Source organism: Meriones unguiculatus, chromosome 15 (genome assembly GCF_030254825.1).
Source record: "Meriones unguiculatus strain TT.TT164.6M chromosome 15, Bangor_MerUng_6.1, whole genome shotgun sequence".
Lineage (NCBI taxonomy): Eukaryota > Metazoa > Chordata > Mammalia > Rodentia > Muridae > Meriones > Meriones unguiculatus.
The window spans coordinates 61,507,763-61,532,468 of record NC_083362.1 but is presented as its reverse complement, the minus strand read 5'-3'; the positions used below and the strand labels follow the sequence as shown (position 1 = coordinate 61,532,468).

The window sequence follows — 24,706 nt, the reverse complement described above, 5'->3', positions numbered from 1 at the left end:
TCCGGAATCAGGGAGATTTACCTCATCATTGGCTAGGTAGGCGTGTCACCTCTGACGTGGGATGTAAAATCTCCCTTGGTTTTTATAGCTCTTTCTTCAGCTGTAAAGCGGGGATAATAATACTATCCACCCAAGGGCTTGGTGTAAGGGTAAAATGAGATCACAGCATACGGAGACGAGCCTGTTGTCTGGCATTATCGAAATGCCCAGTTCTGATCAGGGTGGCAGTTATACTAAAGCATGATGGGAAAAGCCACTTACTGGTTTTGGACTCAGAAAAGGGGCATCTGAACATAGCCAGTTACAACTGGTGGCACTGGGAATCTCCACTAATCACCACCAATTCCACCGTCTACTTCGGTGAGCTCGTAAGTAAATAACAGTCCATCCTCCTCCAAATGTCACTGCCAGAATAATCTTATCCTGTCTGGGCGCAACTGAAATCCATATCTATCCACATGTGTGTGGAGGGTACTCATGAAGTTTATAACCTATGATTTGTGTGTAATACAATACACTCTGAGACACATTGGATGAAATTGATTGGAGCCTTCCCAACTAAATGATAATGGTACTTCCTCAACTACAAATTGACGTACATTCAACCACTATTTAGAAAAATGGGTCTGAAGCCAGGCCTAGTGGTTCAGGCCTGTAATCTCAAGATATTTGTGACAATTTAGTGAAAGAGACCCTGCTTCAAAACTTAAAAATTACACAGGGGCTGGGAATGTAGCTCAGTAGTAAAGTAAGTTTTGCCTAGCTGGTACAGGGGCCTCAGGTTCATGCCCTACTACCCCAAACAAATCTGAAAAGGCCTTGCAGGTATTTTAGTCCAAACACCTTATATTACAGATCTGAAACACAAAGACAAGAAAAAGGAAATTATTTGCTTGTCCAAAAATGACACAATGTATTGGTAGAAAAGATAGTGGCTGATCTCTGGGTCTCAGCCCACCTCAGTGACTGCTCTCTGTCTAAGCAACAGGCTCAGGGGTGCAGAGAGGCCCCGCTGTGTCCTGCATTTGAGTGCCTGCTCTCTTTCCACCTGGTCCTCTATGGCCAAACTCCTGTCCCTTTAAGCCCCAGCTCACGTGATGAAGATCCCATAGGTGAGGCCCTTGTCGTCTCTGTGGTCCTTCCACTGCTCCATGTGGTCTCTTATGGGGTACTTGCCCTCCTGTCGCATCACTTGCTCCAAGAGTGAGGCACTGGCCAGATTCACAGTGATGCGAGTCCCAAAGGCGTGTGTCCACATTGGACCGTACTTGTCCTTGTTCAGCATCTGCGGGGATTAACCAAAGTGGGATAACTGGGGTGACATTTCTAGAAGGAAAGCTGGGGTGGGAGAGGCCACCCCAGAACCAGTGGGCAGTACAAAAGGGCATGGTGTAAGAGGGAGGCACAGTGGTAGTTAGGGGTTCTTCAGACAGAGAAAGAAAAGGTGGTCTTACAAAGAACAAGATTACTGGGACCAATGTTAGCTGGAAGGAGTTGGAGGATCTGAGGCCTGTGGAGGAATATGGTTATATGGGAAACTGGGGTTGGGGCTGTTGCAGATCAGGTGCAGATATTTGTTTTAAGGAATCTGATCCTTTAGTAAGCCTAAAGTTCCTTCTTCACATTTAAATCTACTGTAGCAAGAGGAATAATGACATATTATGTATGAAAATGCCATAATGAAACCCATCACTTTGCACGCCAACTTAGAGAAATAAATAATACAATGCCCCAACCCGCGGGGCTTCAATGGGGTTCCTAAGGTGGAGATATTGGAAGGAATGGGGGGAAAAGGAGCAAGAGACGCAGAATGAAAGCCAAGTCTGTTCATCTGATCAAGGCTTCCATTTATTAGAAATTTTTACCCAACTTATATAGGGAGAAGACAGGAAAGGGGGAAGATTAATCTACTGCTGCAGGAAATAAGAAGAGTGCTTTCATGGGTTAAATATTGCACCTACAAGATGCCATAAGGATGTCTTCTTAAGCTATTCACGGATGCTCTAAAACTAACAGATGGTTGTCCTCACAATCTATCACCCATGATTCAGGGTCTTAGATAACTCTTTCACTAAATAGCTTTAGGTCTCCACTAAATGACCTTTGCTCTCTACTTGGCTTTGGCTTCAGTAACTACCTTTGTCTCCACTAGATAGCTTTGGCTCACTAATTGACTTTGGCTTCCATAGATACCTTTGTCTCCACTAGATAGCTTTGACTTTGGCTTCCGTAGATAGCTTTGGCTCCCAGCAATACAACTAAAATGAGTAGGGCTAGTAAGACGGCTCAGAGGGCAAGGTGCTTGCCATCAAGCCACAACCTGAGTTTGATGCCCAGGATCCATATTGTAGAAGGAGAAAACCAATTCCTGCAAGCTGTCCTCTGGTCTACACACACACATGCAAGCATGAGCACCACACATATACATATATACCACACCATACACACGCATACACAAACAAATAAATAAATATAGTTAAAAATTTTAATTTTAGATAAATAGAAAAATGTTAAAGATAGGTAAGTCTTGTTGCAGGATATTTGATCACACCGTGAATCCCGAGATTGTGCACCAGAAAATCCTGTTTCTAGTTGTGGTGTGGCTCAGCCCTAGCACATACCTTTAAACCAAGAAAACCAAGACCTTTCTGTAAACAAGATTAAGCAAAGTCAACCATAAGTCAAGAGGTGGAGCAAGCAACCAGTTAGCAGGAGAGAACAAAGGAAAAAAAGACCATATGGAGTGAGAGAAAGTCCACAGGATGGATAGGGAGACTCACAGGAAGTAGAAAGGAGGGACATTCCATTGGAGGATTTTTAAGACAGTGTGGAGAAGTAAGGATGTCAGCGGAGTAGGACGGTCAGCTGGGTGCTTTCTCTGCCTCTTTGTGCTGCTTGGCTTTCACCCCAGCATCTGGCTCCCAAGTCTTCATTGGTAAAATTTAACGTTTGGGATTTTGTTTAAAAACAACAAAATCTACTCCAGCTTGTGTAGCCTCATTGAGTTGAAGACAAGTGTCTTATGTGATTACCAAGAGAAAGAAAGAAAGAAAGAAAAAAAAAAAAAAACCACACAATTAGGAATTCTAAGAAAAGCGTAAGAGATGGGAAATGTAAGGTCAAATACAAAGTAGGCTGTGTTTGTCTGTTTGTTTGTTTGTTTTAAAGCAACAACAACAACAAAATAATGAGAGTTTTATGTAATTCCTAAGTGTAGCTCAAAGGCAGAGAATGCCTAGAGGGTACAAGACCCAGCTTGAATCAGAACAGACACATCTGAGACATTTTCTTTCTTTGTTTCTTTGTTCCTTTCTTTTCTTTTTCTTCTTCTTCTTCTTCTTCTTCTTCTTCTTCTTCTTCTTCTTCTTCTTCTTCTTCTTCTTCTTCTTCTTCTTCTTCTTCTTTTAGCTTTTCAAGACAGGCTTTCTCTGTGTAACAGAGCCCTGGCTGTCCTAGAAATCATTCTGTAGACCAGGCTGGCCTCAAACTCACAGAGATCCACCTGCCTCTGCCTCCAGAGTGCTGGGACTAACGTTGTACACCACCATACCTGGCTGCATCTTAGGCACTTGTTAACTGACACTTTTAACCAGCATCTGGAAAACTGGCATTGCTAAGGGCTAAGAGAGTCATTTTGTGGTACAAAGCTTGCTTACCTTGAGCAAGACCCTGGCTGCTATAATGTATTAACAGCTGCTGAAAATGAGAGAGGAAAAGAAGATGGAGGGGAGAGCCAAAAGGAGCCTACAAATGTGAACCAGAATTTCCTGGCTAACTTACACCCACACAGTGAAAGAAAACAAAAACCTGTGGCCTTCCAGTTACTTCCTCTTTCTCAATTGTTTCCAAAGAGACTCAGAGTCGGTTCCAGCATTAGGCTGGAGGGCTTCTTGTGAAACAAACAGTAGAGTTACAGAGAAGAGACTCACCTCTGAGGTTACAGAAGAAACTCCTGATCTATATAGTCCAGAAAAAAAAAAAAAAGTCAATCCTACTGGTTCTCACTATTGGCCTTAAAATGTGTTCTCTCAGGACCACCATAATATAATTACCTCCAATCCATTACCAGTTGTCCAGAATCCCCTCTGAGCTAACAATGGCAAAGCTGTCCACTGCCTAGAAGCCAGTCTTGACAAGCCCCCAAATCCATTTGTTCCACACTTCTACCTCCCAGGAACATGGCCACCACGGGGTGTGGTAGGATCCCGAGGAGTTAGTTCAACCACAGAAATACTTCCACTTCCCCTCAGGAAAGTCAGACTGTGCAAGCCCGACTGGTTGAGAGTCGTCAAATGGTTCATCCCTATTTGGAGGACAGTTGTTGACATTTATAAACACCACTACAAATGTATAAAGGAAGGACAAGCTTCCCGCAGAACAATATACATTATCAACTAAAAAATAAAAAAATCACCAAGTGGTGCCCCTTATACTACCATAGAAAGATACCCAAAGTAGACTAGGACAATGAGCATAACACCGCCTGCCTAAGGAATCAGGGCTGGAGCCGGGGAAATGGCTCCGTGGTAAAAGCCTTTAAAAGAGGACCAGAGTTTGGATTCCCACAAACCACATAAATGTCAGGTACACACGGCAGCCTCTGTGTAGCTCTGGCCTTGGAAGGTGGACAAAGAGGGTCCCCTGGAGCAAGCTGGCTAGTAAGACCAGCTATATTGCTGAGCTCTGTGTTTGGCTGAGGTCCTGCCTCAAAGAATAAGATGGAAGAATGAATGAGGAAGATTCCTGACATCAACTTTGGGCCTTCGTATGTACATCTGTGTGCACATGTATCTGCACTCACACAGGAGCACACATACATGTGCATGCATGCCACACAGACATAACCCATGAAAGAGAAAAGTGGGAAGGAAGGCTAGGTAAATATCCACTTCCGCTGCGAAATACTAAGAGTGTTTCCCCAGGGCAGAGAAGAAAGGAAATAAATGTATTAGTTACTTTGCTGTTGCTGTGGCAAAAACCAAGACAAGTTACACAAGCGAGGGTTTATTGGGGCTTCAGTTTCCAGAGGGATAAGAGTTCATCATGGCTGTAGGAGGGGGTGGAGCACAGAGGCAGGAGCAGGAAACCGGGAGCTCACATCTTGAACCACAAGCTGAAGCAGAAAGAATAGACTATAGTAGGGTAGAGGCCTTGAACACTCAAAGCCCACTCCCAGGGATGGACTTCCCCCAGCAAAACCCTACCACCTAAACCTCCCCAACAGCATTGCAAACTCGGAACCAAGTGTTCAGTTGTCCAAGACGTGGGGGGAGGGGCGTTTTTTCATTCAAACACAAGTCAGCCTAAAATTTATAACCCAGCCCTAGTTGTCTCCATTTGCCTATGAATGAGGGTTTTGGGTTTGTTTGTTTGTTTGTTTGTTTGGGTTGTTTTTTTTTTCTTTTTTCTTGTTTTGCTTTTTGTTTTTCTTAAAGTTTCCAGTAAAAAAAATAAAAAAAAAATTAAAGGTCTGGAGATGTGTTGATGTAGCTGAGTGAGTGGGAGAGCTCTTTCCTAGCACCCTTGAGGTCCAGAGTTTGGTCCCTGTGTGCAGGGTAGAGGACAAGGACACAGACCACTAAAATTAGAGTTAGGTGTGGTGACATATGCCTGTAGTCCAAGCACTTGGGAGGCAGAGGCAGGAAGAGTACAGGTTCAAGACCAGCCTGGGCCACAAAATGAAAAGGGAAAAAAAAAAATGTTCACGTAACATTTTTATTACAGTGTGAAGGTGGTAACGTTCTGCAGTGAAAAATAGTGCTGTGTAGGTAAATTTGCTTTCTTCTTTATACTGTGATTTATTTAACAAAATTTCTATCACAATCTTGGAATCAGGGGGAAAAATTATTTTTTTAAAGACTTGGTAAGGAGGCTGAAGTACGAGCCATCTATTCAGAGGACCTAGGTTCTATTCTTAGCACCTCCACAGTGGCTCACAATTATCTGTAGTTCCATTTACAGGGAAGCTGATGCCGTCTCCCCACCTCCACAGGCACCAGGCATGCACATGGTTACACAGCACGCATGGAGGCAAGACGCTGACACACATAAAATAAATAAACATTTTGAAGAAAAAAGGAAAAAAAAAGACTAGATTAAAAAGCCACTGAGTTGGACACAAATACTTCTCCTGCAACCCCAAGCTTCCAAGGCTGCCTGGTTGTCAGGGCAGAGGCTTCTGGGACATTTCTCCCTTTTTCCTTCAGGCTTCTTTCAGTCGGTTTACTTGGTGGCGCTTAACGAGGACCTCCTTATGTAAGGACTTATTTTAGAAAGACATCGGGATACTTGATGAGAGACATGTGCTACCCAGTGTGCGCAACATTAGGAGGTAACCCGAGACAGCCAGCCAGTTTCCAGGGCTCTCACAGGCTGCTGCCTCTGAGCCGCTTTGCTCAGCTAACATGTCATTGAGATGAATGAGAGGACCAGTTCTCACCCGGTGGAACTCCAAAGATGGAGAGATGGGAATTCATCAGCATTCCCCTGTGGGGCTCCCATCCCATCCGGGGCCCAGGCATACATCAGGAAGCAGTAGAAAGACCTGATCCCAGCGCCTCAGATAGACAGCTGAGACATGGATTACGTAGGCTCCCAAAGTGCTTCCTAATTATTTTGTAGATGTCCTTTTGCTGTTGTTGTTTTGCCCTTTTTTTTTTTTTTTAATAGAAAGGTGTTTTCTTTGGCTTCCACATGTGTGCCATGCCCTCCCCTCATTCACACACACGCACACCAAATCAAAGTTACAATAATTTCTCATTTTATGCCCATTAGGATAGCTTGAAAGCTTCAACAAATAAACAAAAAATGAACAGGAAATAAGGATCAACGAAGGAGAAACTAGAACCGTCCCGTATTCTAGTGCAGTATATAAATAAGGGATTCACTGTGGAAAGTCTGACACAGAATGATAAGTGATTTAGCAATTCCAGTCCTAAATACACGCAAAACACAAAAACAGATCTACACAGACAGTGTTTACAGAAACTCAACAACAAACCGTGGGCCAGCCCAAACACACCAATTGAGAACAGATAACGAAGCTTTTTACACACAATGGGGTATTGTTCAGTCATGAAGCAGGTACTGACTTGAGCAATAACTTAGACAAACTTTAAAAACATTTATGTAAAAGAAGATAGACACAAAACAAAAGGTCACATGTTGTGAGATTCATCCTCTCCCCGTCTGCTTCAGAACTGCTTTACCCAAACTTTGAGTCCACAGGAATCCTAGCACCCAAAGGGTAAGGCAGAAGGACTGCAAATTTGAGATCAGCCTAGGTGCTGATTGTATAGAGCCTGTCTCAAGAAAATAAGTTTTTTCACGAACTTGCAAATTTACATTACTGTATTACTCTGTCTCACCATTAGAACAAAAGAACATACGCATGTATGCATGTGTTTGTATGTGTTACTTTCACGTACGTTTTAAATGCTGTGTCTACTTACACAATAATAACTCTAATAGGGATGAAGAAATGGCTCAGTGGTTAAGAGCACTGACTGCTCTCCCAGAGAATCTGGGTTCAATCCCCAGCACCCACGTGACAGCTCACAAATGTCTGTAACTCCAAGATCTGACACCCTCACACAGACATACATGTAGGCAAAACACCAATGCACATTAAAAAAAAAAAAAACTTTAATGAGGCTGGGTGATGGTGGTTCACGCCTTTAATCCCAGAATTTGGGGGACAGAGATAGGTGGATCTCTATGAGTTTGAGACCAGCCTGGTCTACAGAGCAAGTTTCAGGACAGCCAGAGCTATACAGAGAAACCCTGTCTCGAAAAACAAAACAAAACTTCAATGAATTCTTTTCTTTTCAGACATAGTTTATAGATGAGAGAGCATATAAACTAAAACTATTGAATTAAACCAGACACCTTGTGTTCCCATGAAAAACAAACTTTCAATAAACAAGTTGGTCTAAATTGGTTGGTAAACTAAAAGTGAAAAGGTCTTCAGTATCATTAGCACACTTCCGTGCCTGGGTGTCCCAGCTGGGAGGTTATGTTTATCGCTGTTACATGTTTTACAGTGTCGGGGCTTGACCCAAAGTCATAAAACTGTAACTCCAGCTAGAACAAAATGATCTCTGCTGTAAGTCTTTGATAAACAAGACTAATACTGTTGGCTTAATGAGAACACAACTCCAGAGCCATCTGCCCTAAACGCACGGTAAACACACAGCTTTCTCGTGTTGCTTATTTTAGATCACAGAAGTCTACATGTGGCCTAAGAATAAATATGCAAATAAGAGGCTCAACACTCTGCTCACTGCATCCTGTGTATCAAGTTAGCTTTAGGGCTGTTCTCCAGCAAGGGAACAAGACCTCGCGTCTCAGTTTTCCTAAAGAATGTAGACCTAACAGCTTCGACCAATTACATAAGCACTTATAAGTCTGCTCGTCACATAAATTAAGGTTCTAAAGCTACATGAAAGGTGATAACAGGTATGAGACAACAGAATCATTTCTAAGTTAGAAAAAAAACTTAAAAAAAAAGTCATAGAAATCCAAGCATTTTGGGCTTAATTTTCATAGAAAAGATAATGTGTTTGGATTCATGTCTTTCTGGGAATTGGTAACATATGGAATAATCCAGTGCTAGTATCTTCCTGGGTTTTCATTAAAAAGTAAGGGACCAAAGACTCCACCATCATAATTACCAAATGAAATTCCATATGCAAAGAAGAAGGGATTGAGGAAAAGAGTAATTCTGCCTAAACTGATGACAAGGCTATTGGTGATTTAACCAGAGCTTTATGCACACTGCCTGGTTAAGTGCACAGTCAGTGGGTTGGTTATATTCACAGCCCTGACGCTTTTTTCTTCTTTCTACTTTGGATACTTTTTAGGCTAGACATGGTGGCACATGCCTTTGTCCCCAGCCCTTAAGGCAGAGGCAAGTGAATCTCTGTGTGTCTGAAGCCAGTCTAGTCTATGTAGAAAGTTTCAAGGTAGCCAGGGATACATAATGAGACAGGGAGATAAAAAGGGGATGGGAAGATACTCTTTAGGAATGCAGAGGGACAGGGAGGGAAAGGGGTGGAGAGGGAAGAGAAGGGAGAGGAGGGAGGAAAGGGGTGGAAAAGAAAGAAGAAAAGACCGTTGTTTTTTTCAAATTGAATAGTAAAAAGAAAAATGCTTGCTTGTTCTAGGAGGCTGCCACCCAGGGCCTGATACATTAGGTACTGGCTCCATTCCTGCTTCTTTTTTTGTGAGACCATATCTCACTCGATAGCCCTGGCTGGCCTGGAATATGTAGATTTTACCTGGCGAGTTCTGGGATGACAGGAGTGTGCCTCCACACCCGGCTTTATGCAGTGGTGGGGACTGAACCCAGGAGGGCTTCATGAGTGGCAGGCAGGTACTCTACCAACCGAGCCACATTCTAGTCTCCAGAGGTTTAAAAAATATTATTAATTGATTATTTTGATGATCTGTGGGTACCAGATACACACGTGGTACACAAACATACATGGAAGCAAAATGTTCACACACATAAAAATAAAAATAAATAAATCTTTAAAAAAAGAATCTTATACAATGTATTTTGATCATATTCGTCCCCCACTTCCCCTCTTAATTTTTCCCAGATCAACACCTTCTCCCTCACTACCAACTTCATGTGTTTTTGTTTGTTTGTTTTTTCCTTTTTAATAATCTATTGAAAGGGCTAGAGAGATGGCTCGGCAGTTAAGAGCACTGGCTCCTCCTCCAGAGGACTCAGGTTTGATTCCAGAACCCATAACGTGGCTCACCAATGTTTGTAATTCAAGTTTCAAGAGAATCTGCCACCCTCTTCTGGCCTCTGAGGGCACTGCGTTCATGTGGTATATACACTCATACACACGGACAAAATACCCTTAACATAGAATAATGAAAAATTTTAAAATAACCCGAATCCAGTTTGTGTTGCCATATACTTCTGGTGTGAGCTGTCCACTGACAAATAGTATAGATCTACCAGGAGCCACACCCATGAAGAAAACTGACCCTCTCCCCTGAACGCTATCAACTGTCAATAGCTCCTGAGTTAAAAACTCCTTTCCACTCAATGCTACAATGTTGACTCAATCCCCATGTTTTCTTTGTCTGTTCATTTGTCTGTAGACAGGGATTTATAAAGCAGCCCAGGCTAGCTGGGCTTGCCGGTGCACGCCTTTAATCCCAGAACTTGAGAAAAAGAGGCAGGTGGATCTCTGAGTGTTGAGGCCAGTCTTGTCTACAGAGTGAGTTCCAGGACCAGCCAGGACCATACAGAGAAACCCTGTCTTGAACAACAAACAAGCAAACAAAAACTCAGGGGAAGGGAAGACCACATCTTGATTAGAGAAGTAGCAGAGAGAGGCTCTGTGCTGAGACTATGCAGCCAACCACAGACACCCTCTGTGTCAGCGACCTTCCACTCCTTAGGCAGGAGTCACTGTCAAAAAGACACAGTCAAGAGTTGTGGACTCTTTAGTTGTGGACCTGACACTTGCTTAACATCATCGCCCAGAATGTTCCATGAGAGGGATAACTGCCCGCCAAAAGTGACTCACATTGGTAATCCCAACACTCGGGAGGCTGAGGCGGGAAGACCAGGAGTTGGAGGCCTGTGCTACAAAGCAAGCCAGAGAGAGAGAAGGCAGGAGGGGCCAAAAGTACACTGCGATAACCAGACCATGGTGCACTTGGGAGGCAGAGGCAGACAGGATCTCTGTGAGTTCGAGGCTAGCTTGGTTTACAGAGTGAGTTGCAGAACAGCCAGACAGAGAAACCCTGTCTTGAACTAACCCCCCAACTCCTGGAAAAAAAAAAGTACGCTGTCTTTAGTGGGTGCATCTATGGCAACAGCCTCAGAGAAAGCCTACAATAATATACCTTATCGAGTCATCTCTGATTCCTGACAGAGTAGGCCGGTGTCTAGCAACAGGAAAACACAGTGAGCAAGCATCATCTGGGATGAACATTATAACATCACAGTTACAGAAGGCCCATGTTTCCTATTTGTGAAAAGGTCTGCTCGGGCTTAACCCAAGTGAAATGAAAAAGTTGATCAGATCATAGTCTCCTGGAAACACCTTGCTTAAGAGACAAGAACCCACTGCCAGTTCCATCCTGGGCCACAGCGCCCAGGCTGTAGTGCACAAGGCCAAGGGATTGTTTATCTGTGCGAGACACTCAATTCCTTGTCATGCCACACCTATACTCTGGGAACTGAAACTGTGAGTTTGTAAACAGCAAAGACAAGGAAGGAAGTGAATGACTAGCTCTACTTTCGGATCGTGAGCAACCGTGAAGGACAATGATAAACGATGTCCATACTAAGATGGCCCTCACTTTTCAGTTCCTGTCCATACTGCATCTAATCTGGGTTGCTACCCCCAATCTTCAACTTGACAAATGGCCAGGGAAGAATCCAAATTCTAAGAACTCATAGAAACTTCCCAACAGCCAGATTTCAGAAAGGCCCAGCCTCCATGAAAAATGCTAGGACAAGATCAATTTTCTGACTTGGTCTCTTTGACCTCACCCTGCTGTTGGCCTCTTGGTATTTTTGTCATAGCTTTTTTGATGTAGGAGACATTGGTCTCTCTGTGTAGGTCTGGTTGTCCTGTAACTCACTGTGTAAACCAGCCTGGTGTCAAACATAGGTATCCTGCCTCTAGCTCCCAAGTGCCAGGATTAAAGGTGGGTATCACTCTACTTGGCCTTATCGCACACAGCTTGTTTGAAGGTTGGCAGCCACTTAATGGGCAGCTGAGTGAGTACATAGGCTTAGCAACCGCCCTGGTTATTCTCCAAAAGAGCGCTGGGCCAAATCTGTCCTCTAGGCCGGCCTGACCAAGCTTTACACAAGCTTGGTATACACAAGCTGTATACACTGTAGTCAGATATTGTCTAAGGCAAACAGCATATCTGATACAAGTCCTTATTAGTAAAATTAATTAGGTTATCTGAGGAGAGTGACCTATTTCTGGAATTTTTTAGCCATTTTTTTAAAAAGGTCATGTGAAGACTATTAATGACCCTCAACCTGTCAGCTTTGCAAATACCCATACCAGCAACACCTTGAACCTCAGACTCTGAATTTTTAAGGAACCTGTGACCCTCCAGGAAGAGGACAGAATCAGAAGCCTGGCTGGAGCTACCATGAGGCAAAATTTTGATTGCTGTTAGCTCATTGGATTCTGAGGTGACCTGAGACTTTCTGCCCTATTCACCTTGGAAACTAGGTGGAAAGGAAGGCATCGTGGCTCATGCCTGTAATCCCAGCACTTGGGAGGCAAAGATACATGGATCTCTGAGTTCAAGGCCAGCCTGGTCTATAGAGCAAGTTCCAGGACAGCCAGGGATACAAAGGAAAACTCTGTCTCAAAAAAAAAAAAAAAAAAAAAAAAAAAAAAAAAAGGAGGAAGAGAAGGATGAAAGAAAAAGTAGGTACAGGATAGAAAATCCTGGAAAGCGCCAGGCATAGTGGTGCATGGCTTCAATCCCAGCAGCACTGAGAGGCAGAGGCAGCAGATCTCTGTGAGTTCAAGGCCAGCCTGGTCTACAGAGAGAGTTCCAGAACAGCCAGGGCTGTCTTCAAAAACAGAAAACAAACGAACAAAAATCTTGGAAAGGGCTTTTCAGGCAAGAGGTTATCTCACAACTCACACTGAGCTCATGGAGGCCTGGTGTTTGGGTGCTGAGTGTGTTGGTCAAGGATCTTGGGGAGTAAGCACCTTGCTTATTCTGTTTTACACTAAGTAACAAACTACCTAAACCTAAAAGTATCTCTTTGAGATTTTATTCACTGAATTTGTCAGGCTTTGGTTGACTTATATGTATGAACTTAACATATATATGGCAACACATATCTGTCCTTGTCAGTGAGAGAGGATTGTTCCAGTAATTCATCTCAGAAATGCACAGTAGCTAGTCTATATATTCAGAGTGGAAAGCCGAAGGCACATCTTGGAGCTTAATAATTAAATTATAAATATGGTGCCTAGAAGGCATTATTCTGACTTCCAATGAAGAAATGAGGGGAGCCTACTAAATGGAATCCCTTTTCTCTAGAGGATGATAAGTACATGAGTCAATGAGCCTACAAAAAGAAGTAAGTGTCAAATGACTGAACAGCATCATATATGATTATCCTAGTGATGTAGTTACTAGGCTGAGGGTGCAGCTCAGTGGTAGAGTGTGAGAGGCTCTGGGCCTTGATCCCCAGCACTGCACTAAGGAAGGAGGGGGGGTAAAAGTAAGGAAAGGAAGGAGAGAGAGAGGAAAAGATCACTCAACTAAAAAAAATAAAAAGTACAGATGCATTCGGCCTCTCCTCTTTAGGGGCCTGTTTGGTTTAGAGAGGGACCCCTTAAGAAGCTCAGCAAAGCCTAACAATGCTCAAGCCAGCCAAGAGCCTTGGCAACCAAAGTAAACTCACAAAGTCCAAGCGCTATTTTATGAAGTTAACTAGGCAGGCCTTGAGAGCTGTATAAACAAGAGTGACCTAATGGCAGGTCACTTTTGGCTAATCTGGTTAGCAAATATCAGAAAGATGGTTCATTCTGGGTCACAGGCAGGGGAGTGCAGATGGGACAGCTGTCTCAGTGCCATCAGAGCGCCATCACTGGGAATTAACCCCAACTCCTCACACAAGCAGAATCCACATCTCCAAGGAACAGGAGGTGGCAAATAATTAACAACATTCCAGCTTCCCCTTGCTCTGAACCTGGGCTTGGGTGACCTCCTGCTACACCTAATCAAGCCAGTGGCCCTATGAAAAATTCAGAAAATCCCCATCATGTAATCCCAGCACTCGTGGAGGCAGAGATAGGAGTATCTCTGTGAATTTGAGGCCAGAAGGTCTACAAAGTGAGTCCAGGATAGTCAAGACTACACAGAGAAACTCTGTCTGTCTTGAAAAAAGAGAAGAAGAAGAAGAAAATCTCAATCGTTCGACTTTACCAATAAAGACTCAGGAGCCAGGTACTAGGGTAAAAACCTGCTGGCTCAGAGAGGCAGAGAAAGCACCCAGCTGACTTTCTTACCTACTTAGCCAGCGTCCCAGAAGGAAAAAAACCACTTCTACTTAGCTCACATCTAGAAGGAAAAAGCCCTTCTCCTTTTCCACACTGTTTTAAATACCCTTCAACTCAATGTCCCTCCTTTTAGCTTCCTGTGTGTCTATCTGTCCTCTGGACTTCCTCTCACTCTCTGTTTTGTTTTTGTCCACGTTGACATCCGGTCAGTCTGGTTGTTCGCTCTGCCTCTCGACCTATTTACAGAAAGTTCTTGGATTAAAGGTGTGTGCTAGGGCTGAGCCATACCACAAGTACTTGCTACAGTAAACAGAAAGCCCTAGGATCAAAGACTGAGCCACACCACAATTAGAAACAGGTTTTTACAGCTCACAGCTGTAAAAACAATGGTATTCACAATGGGATCAGATATCCTGCAACAATAAGTGGCACTGCATGCAGTTTATTTGTGAAGATGTTTCTACTGGAAACTGAACCAAAGAGCATGCAGACCAAGCACTACTATAATTCCAGCACCGGGGCTGGGCAGGGATCACTTGAACTCAATAGTTTAGGATCAGCCAGAGCAACTTGAGATCGAGTTTTAAAAGAGAGAGCTGGAGGTGGGCATAGTGGTGCACTGTGGTAATCCCAGTATTTCAACCATAAGTAAGGCAGGAAGATTTTGAGTTCAGAGCCAGCCTAGGCTACATAGTGAGTCTGAGACCAGGCCAACTGGAGACAAATACCCTATACTGAAAACAACAACAAAGCAGAAAACAACAACAAAAAGGGTTATGCATTCACTGCAACTGTTACATAGAGCTCCACAGTATGAATGCATATGACTTATTCTCCAGTGAAAGGCATTTCATGTTTCTATTATATGTATTTCTTTATCATCACTAATTTTCAGGGCTGGAGATGGGATCCAGAACCTAGTGATGCTCAGAAGATGTTCTATCATAGAGATGTGCCTCAAGCCCTACAAAAAGACGTTTTTGTCCGAGTGTGAAATGATTACTTCAATATCTGAAAAATATCCACTTTTATGCAAGAAGACAGAACTGTCATAGACTTCAAGGACTCATTCCAGGGATCCTGACAGTAAGAACTCCCATTGATTTCGAGAGGCTTTGCCTGTAACACACTCAGAAAACTGTGAGCGCTGCTTATGAGCACACTCAACTCCCTCAGCAGCCCAGCCCAGCAGCCTGATGGGCAGCTCAGTAGAACAGCATGCACAGCCTTGTCAACAAGCCATGTCCTAGAGCAAAAGTGAGAACAAAGAGTGGATGACCAGCAGCAGATGCTGACCTGGGACACAGGCAGACCCCAGAACCAGGAACTTGGGGGACAGAGGTGGACGGACACAAGCTGAGCCCTTCATTTTACAGTCCAGTCTTTCAGCCATGTTAACAATGATGGGAAACCCAATCCACAAAATGACAAATGTGTAAGGGCTACTGGGGGCCACATGGAATTTGGAACAAGCAATATTAACAATATCTTATCATGCTCAGGATCAATACTTTTGAAAGGTAAAAATGTAAGAGAGGGCCTGCAATGATAGATAGGTCAGTCAGGGCACTGGCTGCTCTTCCAGAGAAACTAGGTTCAATCCCAGCACCCCAACAATCTGAAATTACAGTATCAGGGGATCCAATACCAGCTTCCGGCCCCATAGGACATTGTAGGCACACAATACACAGACATGCTTTCAGGCAAATACTCATACACATAAAATGAAAGCAAAACCTCAAAAATTTTAATTTAATAGAAACTTATATGTAAATTTGGGGCTGGAGATATATTTCAGTGGTTAAAAGCACTTAATACACTTGAGGAAGATTGGAGTTCAGGTTCCAGCACCCACATAGTACATAAAATCACAGAGGTACACACACATACACATAAAGTAATTAAATAAATATTTTAAAAATTTTTTTATATGTAATTTAACGTATGTTCACATTGCATCCTTTTCCCAGAATACTTGGTCTTATTTTTATTAGAAAGTAAAAATGCAAGCTGGGCATGGTGATGTTTGCCTATAACCACAGCACTCAGGGAGGCAGAGGCAGGGGAATCTCTGTGAGTTCAAGGCCATCCTGGTCTACAAAGTGAGTCCAGGGCAGCCAAGGCTACACAGAGAAAACCTGTCTCAAAAAACAAACAAAAAGAAAGTAAAATGCAGGCCTAGGGCTACAGCTCAGTGGTAAAAAAGATGCTTTCAATTTTGTTTAATGTGTATGTGCGCGCGCACACACACACACACACACACACACACACACACATTGACAGAAGCCAGAGGAAGGCATAGGAAGTCTTGCTCTATCACTCTCCACTTTATTTTCTCAAGACGAGGTTTCTCACCAGACCTGGAGTTCCTCATTTTGGTTAGACCGACTGGCCAGTGACTTCCTCAGATCTACCTCTCTCTGCCCCAGCCCAGTTCTGGAATAATAGATTACAGTGGCCATGCTCAGCTTCTTCCTTTTCTTTTTCTTTCTTTTCTTTTTCTCTCTTTCACATGAGTGTTTGGGACTAGAATTCAGATCCTCATGACTCATGCTTGCTCAGCAATTGCTCTTACCCACTGAGCCATCTACCCAGACCCTGCTGTTTCTCATTGATTTCCTTTTGGCAGTGCTGAGATTAGAACCCAGAGCTTTGGGCATGCTGGCATCTTCAGCCTCTCAGGCGGGTGCCACACAGCACTGCCTGCCCTATCTATCCTTCTGGGGTCCCTTGTTTCCGGACATCCGGTGTGTAACTGGTGTTGTGCTTGGCTCGCTTTCCCTTTTGTGTGACAGTCACCCTGTTTGGGTAGGAGGGACCCCAAGTCTGGCTTTAGGGGTGAGGCTATCTGGGACAAAGCACCCTCTGCCTGACTCATATAATAGGCCAAGGGCGAGGCAATTAACTTACACCAACGCTTTCAACCAGCTTCTGCAACACAGCAGAGCCAAGACAAGGCAAGGAGAGCACAATGGCAACTTTTATGACCCCATGGATCTCGATGCGGACAGGTTTTATTCTCCCAAAGGTTAATGAGCTGGAAGCCTGGGCCCCAATGTCATGGTGTTAAAAAGTTACAGCAGGGGCTGGTCCTATGGTAGTGGCTAAAGCACAGAGTCCGCCCCCACAGATCTCACATAAATGCTGAGAAGATTCAGAGGCCCGCCTGTAGTGCGAACCTTGAAGGGTGGAGACAGGGGATTCAAGACCAGGCTAGCTAGAGACGCTGGGCCTCAGAAGCTTTGTCTTAGCGCAGAACAGATGCAGACGGGAACTCCTACTGTGGTGGGGAAGTGTTTTGTGATGGTATCCTAGACACCGGGGCCTAGGATATGGAAGTGGCGTTGGAGCCAGACAAGTGGCAGCGGTTGGGAGGGTTTGGAGGATCAGACTAGGGGAGGTCTGCATGGCTTTAAATAAGGCGTTCTAGGTAGCTGCGGAAGGATCCGTGCCTTCTCAGAGACGGGATAAACAGCAATGACCGGAACATGTTTAAGAATGTGCACAAGTGCCGGGTGGCAGTAGCACATGCCTTTCATCCCGGCACCAGGGAGGCAGAGGCAAGCAGATCTCTGTGAGTGAGAGGTCATCCTGGTCTACAGAGCAAGTTCCCAGACAGCCAGGGCTACCCACAGAGAAAACCCTGTCTTGAAAAAGGAAAACAAGACAGCAACAACAACAAAGAAGGCGCACAGTAAAGGCCTTGCCGGCGAGGTCACAGGTACAAATGAGAATAGGTCCACCTTCTCACAAAACGACAAAGAATTTAGCTGCATTGCCTTCCTGCCCCAGGGTTTGTGGAAGGCCAAATTTAAGGGTGATGACTTAGGGCATTTGAAAGGAACTTCTAAGGAAATATACAGAAGAACTTTTTGGGTTTTTTTTTTTAAAGCACGCTTACTAAGATTCGGAAGCAGCGATGATGACCTAAAGGCAGGATTTATCATTAAGAGACAAGAGCTGTTGAGTGTAATGGTATACATAATCCTAGCATACTCGAGGCAGAGGCGGTAGCAACAAGCCCAGTCTACTTAGTAAGACTCTTGTCTCAACCCCCACATATACAAAAGAAGAAAAGAGGAGGGTACAGTGCTTGCCCGACTTACAGAAGGTCCAGGTTTCATCCCCAGCCCTACTCTCCTCCTCCTCCTCTTCTTCCTCCTCCTCCTCCAATGATTTATTCATCTTTATTTTTTGTGTGCCTTGGTGTTTTGCCTGCATGCCTGTCTGTGTGAGGGCGTCAGACCCTCTGCAACTGGAGTTACAGACGATTTTGAGCTGCTATGTAGGTGCTGGGGATCGAACTCAGGTCCTTTAAGAAGAGCCCTTTCTTAAAGGGCGTATATACTTGGAGGGACGGTGAAAATGTGGATATGGAAGTTACGTGTAAGGAGTGAAAACAACTATGGCGAGGAGCATCTGCAGGGCCACTCGCTGGGATTAGCACTCAACAACAGAGGCGCTAGGCCATGCAGCGGTGGGGCACGCTTTAATCCCAGCAGCTGGGAGGCAGTGGCAGAAGATCACTGTGAGTTCAAGGCCAGATGGGCCTACAGAGCTAGTTCTAGAATAACCAAGGCTACACAAAGAAACTGTCTCAAAATAACGAGACACGAAAACAAAAAAAAAAGAACAGAGGCACTGTGCGTCAAGGTACCGTGAGGGAGGCCTGAGGCACCCCACAAATTATCCAGGTTGCCCTACTCACCTCAGGCGCAGAGATTCCAAAATAGAATGGTTGCAGGGTAACTTGCGAGCTGCCACCGTCCAGGGCACCCCTGCCTCAGCTCTTCCCTTCCCAGCGCAGCCAGCCACCCGGTCACTGCTTAAATGGGCTCACGTGCAGCTGGTGTCATTGATGCACCAGAGGGTAAACTAAAAGTCCTAACAGAATACGTGTAGCTTATGTCCCATACACCCAGAACACAGTAGCTGTGGGACCACAGTGGTTCAGAGTGTTAGAGCTAAGAGGAGGAGGTGGGGAAGAGAAGGATGAAGCGTTCTAGCAACTTGGCCAGTAGTTTAGGGCGCTTGCTGCAAAGCTCGATAACCTGAGTTAGATACCTGGAACTCACATGGTAGGAGAAAGCTGTAAGTCGTTCTCTGGTCACCTGTCATGTCATGCTCACGCCCGTGTACACTTGTACACACACACACACAAAATAAATGCAAAAAAAAAAAAAAAAAAAAAACCCATCTTGTACCTTAAAACAAACAAATTTACAAAAAACAAGCCTAGGTAGTTAGGCAGGAGTTTGGCAGAGGGGCACAGGCACCACAGAGTCTTCATTTAAAGGCCTAGCGGAGCCATAACCGAGACCCCAGGAGAAGCCCAGCAGGCAAGGCTGCTGAAGATTTGGGGGACCACCCCCAACCCAGTGTGCACAGGATGCAGGACTTGGGGCTTTAGTGCATACTCACACTGATGGGTTTCAATTTTACAAGGCTCTGTTATCTCTCTCTTTTGACCTATTTCCCCTTCTATCCCATTCCCCTGTTGTCTGCTGGATACAGGTAAGTTTTTTACTTTACAGGATAATAGCAGAAAGGTGTCAGATCAGACTGTAGACTTTGGTTTTGGTTTTTTAAAACAGGGTTTCTCTGTGTAGCATTTGCTGTCCTGGACTTGCTTTTGTAAGCCATGCTGGCCTCGAACTCACGGAGATCTACCTGCCTCTGCTTCACCAAGTGCTAGGATTCCGGGCATGCACAACCTAGACTCTAGACTTTTGACTGGTGCTCAAACACTACTTTGGGGACTATTGGCACAAATGAATGCATTTTGCCTTGGGAGGAGAATATGAAATTGGAGTGTTGGGGTAGCGTGCTATGGTTTGGATGTGGTCTTTCTGTCTCAAAGGTGTGTGTTTGTTGAAGGCTTGATCCACCTTTCAGTACTGAAAGGGTCTGGGACCTCTAAGAGGTGGATCCTAAAAGAAGGAGTTGGGGCTATACCCACCCCGGGCTCCCAAGATCGAATTAATTCTCACAAAAAAAGGCTGTTATAAAGACGCAAGCCTGTTTCTTTCCACGTACTCAGTTCCTCTCTTACCATGTGACCTCTCTCTTCTACATCACAGGCAAGCTTGTGCCATGAGATGTCATCCACCATGATACATAGAGTAAAAAGCCCATCATCAGAGACTAGCTAAATGGAGCCACCTATTTGGGCTTTCCATTTCCAAAACTGTGAACGAAATAAACCTTTTCATCACAACATATTCACTCTTCAGCGCTGTGTTATAGTTAAACAAAACAGCCTAAATTCTGGGAGCAGACCACACCCAAAGGACACTCAACTATAAAGGTTCTCCATCTTAGCGTTTATGACAGTTTAAATGACAAGCCGATTCTAACTGATACAAAGCAGGTTACAGAAACACAGTCTTCCTCAATAATGCTGTTACTGGGTTTTATGGACATGCTAACTCACACCAACCACAAGCACATAAAGTGAAGATCAATATATTTCTCATGGGGGCTGGAGAGAGGGCTCAGTGTGGTTAAGAGCATTGACTGCTCTTCCAGAGGACCCTAGGTCAATTCCTAGTACCCACAGGGCAGCTCACAAGTGTCTGCAACTCAAATTCCAGTGGAACTGACTCCCTCACACAGACATGTATGTAGTCCAAACACCAAATGTACATAAAAATAATTTTTGGGGTTTTTTTTGGGACAGAGTTTCCCAGTGTAGTCTTGGATGTCCTGGACTCTCTCTGTACACCAGGCTGGCCTTGAACTCATAGAGATTTGCCTGTCTCTGCCTCCCCAAGTGCTGAGTTAAAAGTGTGCACCACCATGCACAACATAAAAATAAATTTTATTTGTTTTAAAGATTTATTTATTATGTATGCAATGTCCTGCCTGCACACCAGAAAGAGGGCACCAGATCTCATTATAGATGGTTGTGAGCCACCATGTGGTTACTGGGAATTGAACTCAGGACCTTTGGAAGAGCACCCAGTGCTCTTAACCTCTGAGCCACCTCTCCAGCCCCATAAAAATAAGTTTTAAAAAAAAGTTTAAGAAATATTTCTCATGGGACGGCTCAGAATTTATAGGTGTTTATAGAGTTTATAGAGTTCTCCTAAAACTTCAGCCATCTGCACTCTTTTAAAAGACAGCCCAGATGCCCCTCAGTGGAGGAATGGATGCACAAATTGTGGCATATCTACAAAATGGAATATTACTCAGCAATAAAAAAAAACAAGGAAATCATGAAATTTGCAGGTAAATGGTGGGATCTGGAAAAGATCATCCTGAGTGAGCTATTCCAGAAGCAGAAAGATGCACACAGTATATACTCACTCATATAGACATATAATATAGGATAAACCTACTAAAATCTATACACCTAAAGAAACTAATTAAAAGGGAGGACTCTTGCTAAAATGCTCAATTCCTATCCAGAAAGGCAAAGAGGCTGGACATCAGAAGAAGGAGAAAAGAGGGAACAAGTCAGAAGCCTCACACAGAGGACCTCTGAAAGGCTCTGCCCTGCAGATTATCAATGCAGATGCTGAGATTTATGGGCAACCTTTGGGCAGAGTGCAGGGAATCTTAGGAAAGAAGTGGGAAACAGTAAGATCTGGAGAGGACAGGAACTCCACAAGGAGAGCAACAGAACCAAAAAATCTGAGCACAGGGGTCTTTCCTGAGACTGCTATTCCAACCAAGGACTATGCATGGAGATAACCTAAGACCCCTGTACAGATGTAGCCCATGGCAGTTCAGTATCCAAGGGGTTCAATTGTAATAGGAACAGAGACTGTCTCTGACATGAACTGATTGGCCTGCTCTTTAATTACTTCCCCCTGAGGGGGAAGCAGCATTACCAGGCCACAGAAGAAGACAAGGCAGCCACTCCAGATGAGACCTAATTGACTAGGATCAGAAGGAAGGAAAAGAAGTCCTCCCCTATCAGTGGACTTGGGGAGGGGCATGCATGCAGAGCTTGGAGGAAGGGAGGGATTGGGATGGGAGGAGGGAGGGAACCACGGGGGGGAGGGGATACAAAGTGAATAAAGTGTAATTAATAAAAAAATAAATAAAAGACCTTTCACAGCACTGGAGGTATGGAGCAGCAGTTAAATTCCCTTGCACAGGACCCAAAACTGGATTCCAGTACTGCCTGTAACTCCAGCTCCAAAAGATCCTCCTCTGGCCTCTTCAGACAGGCAGGCAGGCAGGCAGACAAACAGACACAAACACTCAAACACATACACAGAAATAAAAATAAATCTTAACTTAAAAAAAAAATCTATCTTTGGGGCATGATGGTGCATACACATAATCCCAGCACTCGGCAGACTGAGGCAGGAGGAAGGGCTAAGAGCATTGTCTTAACAAAACAAAAGCAATCGAAACTCCGTATATTTATGATTTTGCTTCCTCGGTATCCTCGTTAAGCCATCTAGAATTACATCTTGAGCAAATCCTGAGAAAGCTTCAGTCCCTAATCCCTAGGAATTCCCCGGACCTCTCAGTTTCTGGAGGCTGAAATCAAGCAAAAGGACTTTTCAGCCCCTTTGTTTCTCGGCTTAGAGGTACTGAGTCTGGTCTTCTCTCTCTCTCTCTCTCTCTCTCTCTCTCTCTAATGTCTCTGTTTCTGTCTCTCTCACACACACACAACACTATGTAGCACTGGGTGGCCTGGAATCTATAGAGATTCTAATGCCTCCCCCTCCTGAGCTCTGGGATTAAAGATGCGTGTTGTGCTACCATGGCCCCATTCTTTCTTTCTTTCTTTTCTTTTTTTTTTTTTTTTTTAATTGTGCACATGTGTGTGAGGAGCTGTGTGCTCATGAGTGCAGATGCCCTGGCAGGCCAGAGACATCAGATTCTCCTGGACGGTTGTAAACTGACTGACACAGGAGCTGGGACTAGAACAACTCAGGTCCTTTGGAAGAGAGAGATGTACCCTTGAGCCCTGAGCCATCTCTCCGGTCCCAGAGAATGATTTCTTTCTTTCTTTTTTTTTTTTTTTTTAACCATCTCTTAATACCTCCTGAGCCTGACAGGGGTAGCTCGCCTGGCTGCTGTGCATCGACGCCTTACTCATTTTCTCTGCCCCTCATTCTCACCCTCCTCTCAGCCAGGCAGGGTAGAGGATGGAATTCAATCCACTTCTCCTTAAGCTTTTTCTTTCACTTCCCGAGAAGTAATCCACCCTCCACCCCCCACCCCCCGTGGAGAAATGTGTCCTGCAGATTGCAAACAAGCTCCCAAAGCTAACTCCTTTGGAAGAAGTAGGAGGAAACAGCATCTCTGCAGTAAGATTGGGCAGTTTATACGTTAGCACGAACCACTCTCTTTCTCCTAGCTTGTGTCCACCGCACTGCTGGTGTTCTCCAGATCCCTGACACTCATCGCCTGTTTTATTTCAAAGGGTTCTGTCTGCACCCTGCACACCCTTACGGCTGAAGCCTCAGACAGCAGGGAGCTAAAGTCCCTGTATCTTTTATTGTTTATCCCACTTCTCTCCCATGTCCCAGTGCCCAGCCCGGGTGGTGATGCCGCTGCCAGGTTACCTGGAGTTCGTGCAAGCGCAGCGCATAGCCTCGTAGGAATAGCTGGTATAAAAAGTGCAGCGATCCGAGGCCCGGAAGCTCCTCCGAACTCCGCAGCCGCCGGTCCTGACCTGTTCTACGACCCTCCGTATTCTCGTCTGTCCGGAGGGCGGCCGGGATCGCGGCCTTGGCTCTGGTTCCCTGTGAGCAGAGGCCACTGCCCAGCATCCGCGTGCCCAGGGGCGCCCACCTCAGCCTCGTGCAGCTCAACGCAGCCATGAATCGTGCCGAGAACTTTGAATCTAGAGACTGGGGAAGGTAGCACCACAACCAGCGAAGTCTGAAGAACTGCGGCTGTGGCAACCGGGCTACTCAGAGATGACCCGGGGGGCGGGCCGATAGAAGGCCAGCCAGAGCCTTTCCTTATCCCTTCCAAACAGGATCTATCGAACATACAAATGCCACCTTCTCCAGCTGCAAGCCCCCTACCAAGAAGGCAGAAAGAGGTGGACGAGGCGACCTAGAGCGAAGCCTAGAGCTCCTCCACGGGTTCTGAAGAACTTCCCTGACTCTCAACTTTAAGCTGAAGCACGGTGGTCAGCTCCCAAGATCCTCAGGCCCCACCCAGCTAGACGGACTTTGCCTGACTTACAGAAACGCCATCTCTGGCGACTCTCACTTTTCAGAGGGCCCTGGAACCCGCTGCTGTTCCCGGAGGCTGAGGCTGAGTGAAAGCAGTGCAGGCGCCAAGGTCATGTCATGTGAGCCTGGGAGAGGAGGAAAAGAGAACAAATTGTGGTATTGTTGACGTTTTAAAAACAGAGTGCCCTCACTGCTACCAACACACACACACACACACACACACACACACACACACACACACGGTCCCACCCCAACTCTGCTAAGGCAGGATTTTCTAACCTTCAGGTTGAAGAACAGATTCAGGGATTTTTGACTTTTGTTTTCCTTTTTCTGGGTTTAGATTTTGTTTTCATTTTCCCCGGCTGTCTGTCGTTTGTTCTGCTTTGCTTTTAAGACAGTTTCATCACATAGCCCACGCTAGGCTCAATACTCCAACCTTCCTGCCCTAACCTCCACCCAGAATGTTGGGATGGAAGATTTTGTATGAACTAATTGTGGTAATGCACGCCTTTAATCCCAGCACTTGAGAGGCAG

At 44.9% G+C, this 24,706-nt stretch overlaps 1 protein-coding gene across 2 annotated transcripts in view; it reads right to left on the bottom strand.

The window, feature by feature from the left end:
- The window catches only part of LOC110566769 (sterol 26-hydroxylase, mitochondrial), a 29,608-nt gene extending 5,305 nt beyond the window's left edge, over positions 1-24,303 (bottom strand). Inside the window, exons 1-2 of one of the 2 annotated variants that reach the window (XM_021664684.2) lie at positions 24,183-24,303; positions 1,095-1,285 (exon numbers count right to left, since the gene is read on the bottom strand). In XM_021664684.2, the coding sequence (XP_021520359.1) occupies positions 1,095-1,285 (191 nt within the window). In that variant the 5' untranslated portion in view covers positions 24,183-24,303. Of the gene's footprint in view, positions 1-1,094; positions 1,286-23,551 lie in introns of both variants that reach the window. The other variant, XM_021664679.2, reaches the window with a different exon arrangement.
- Between the last annotated feature and the right edge of the window lie 403 nt (positions 24,304-24,706).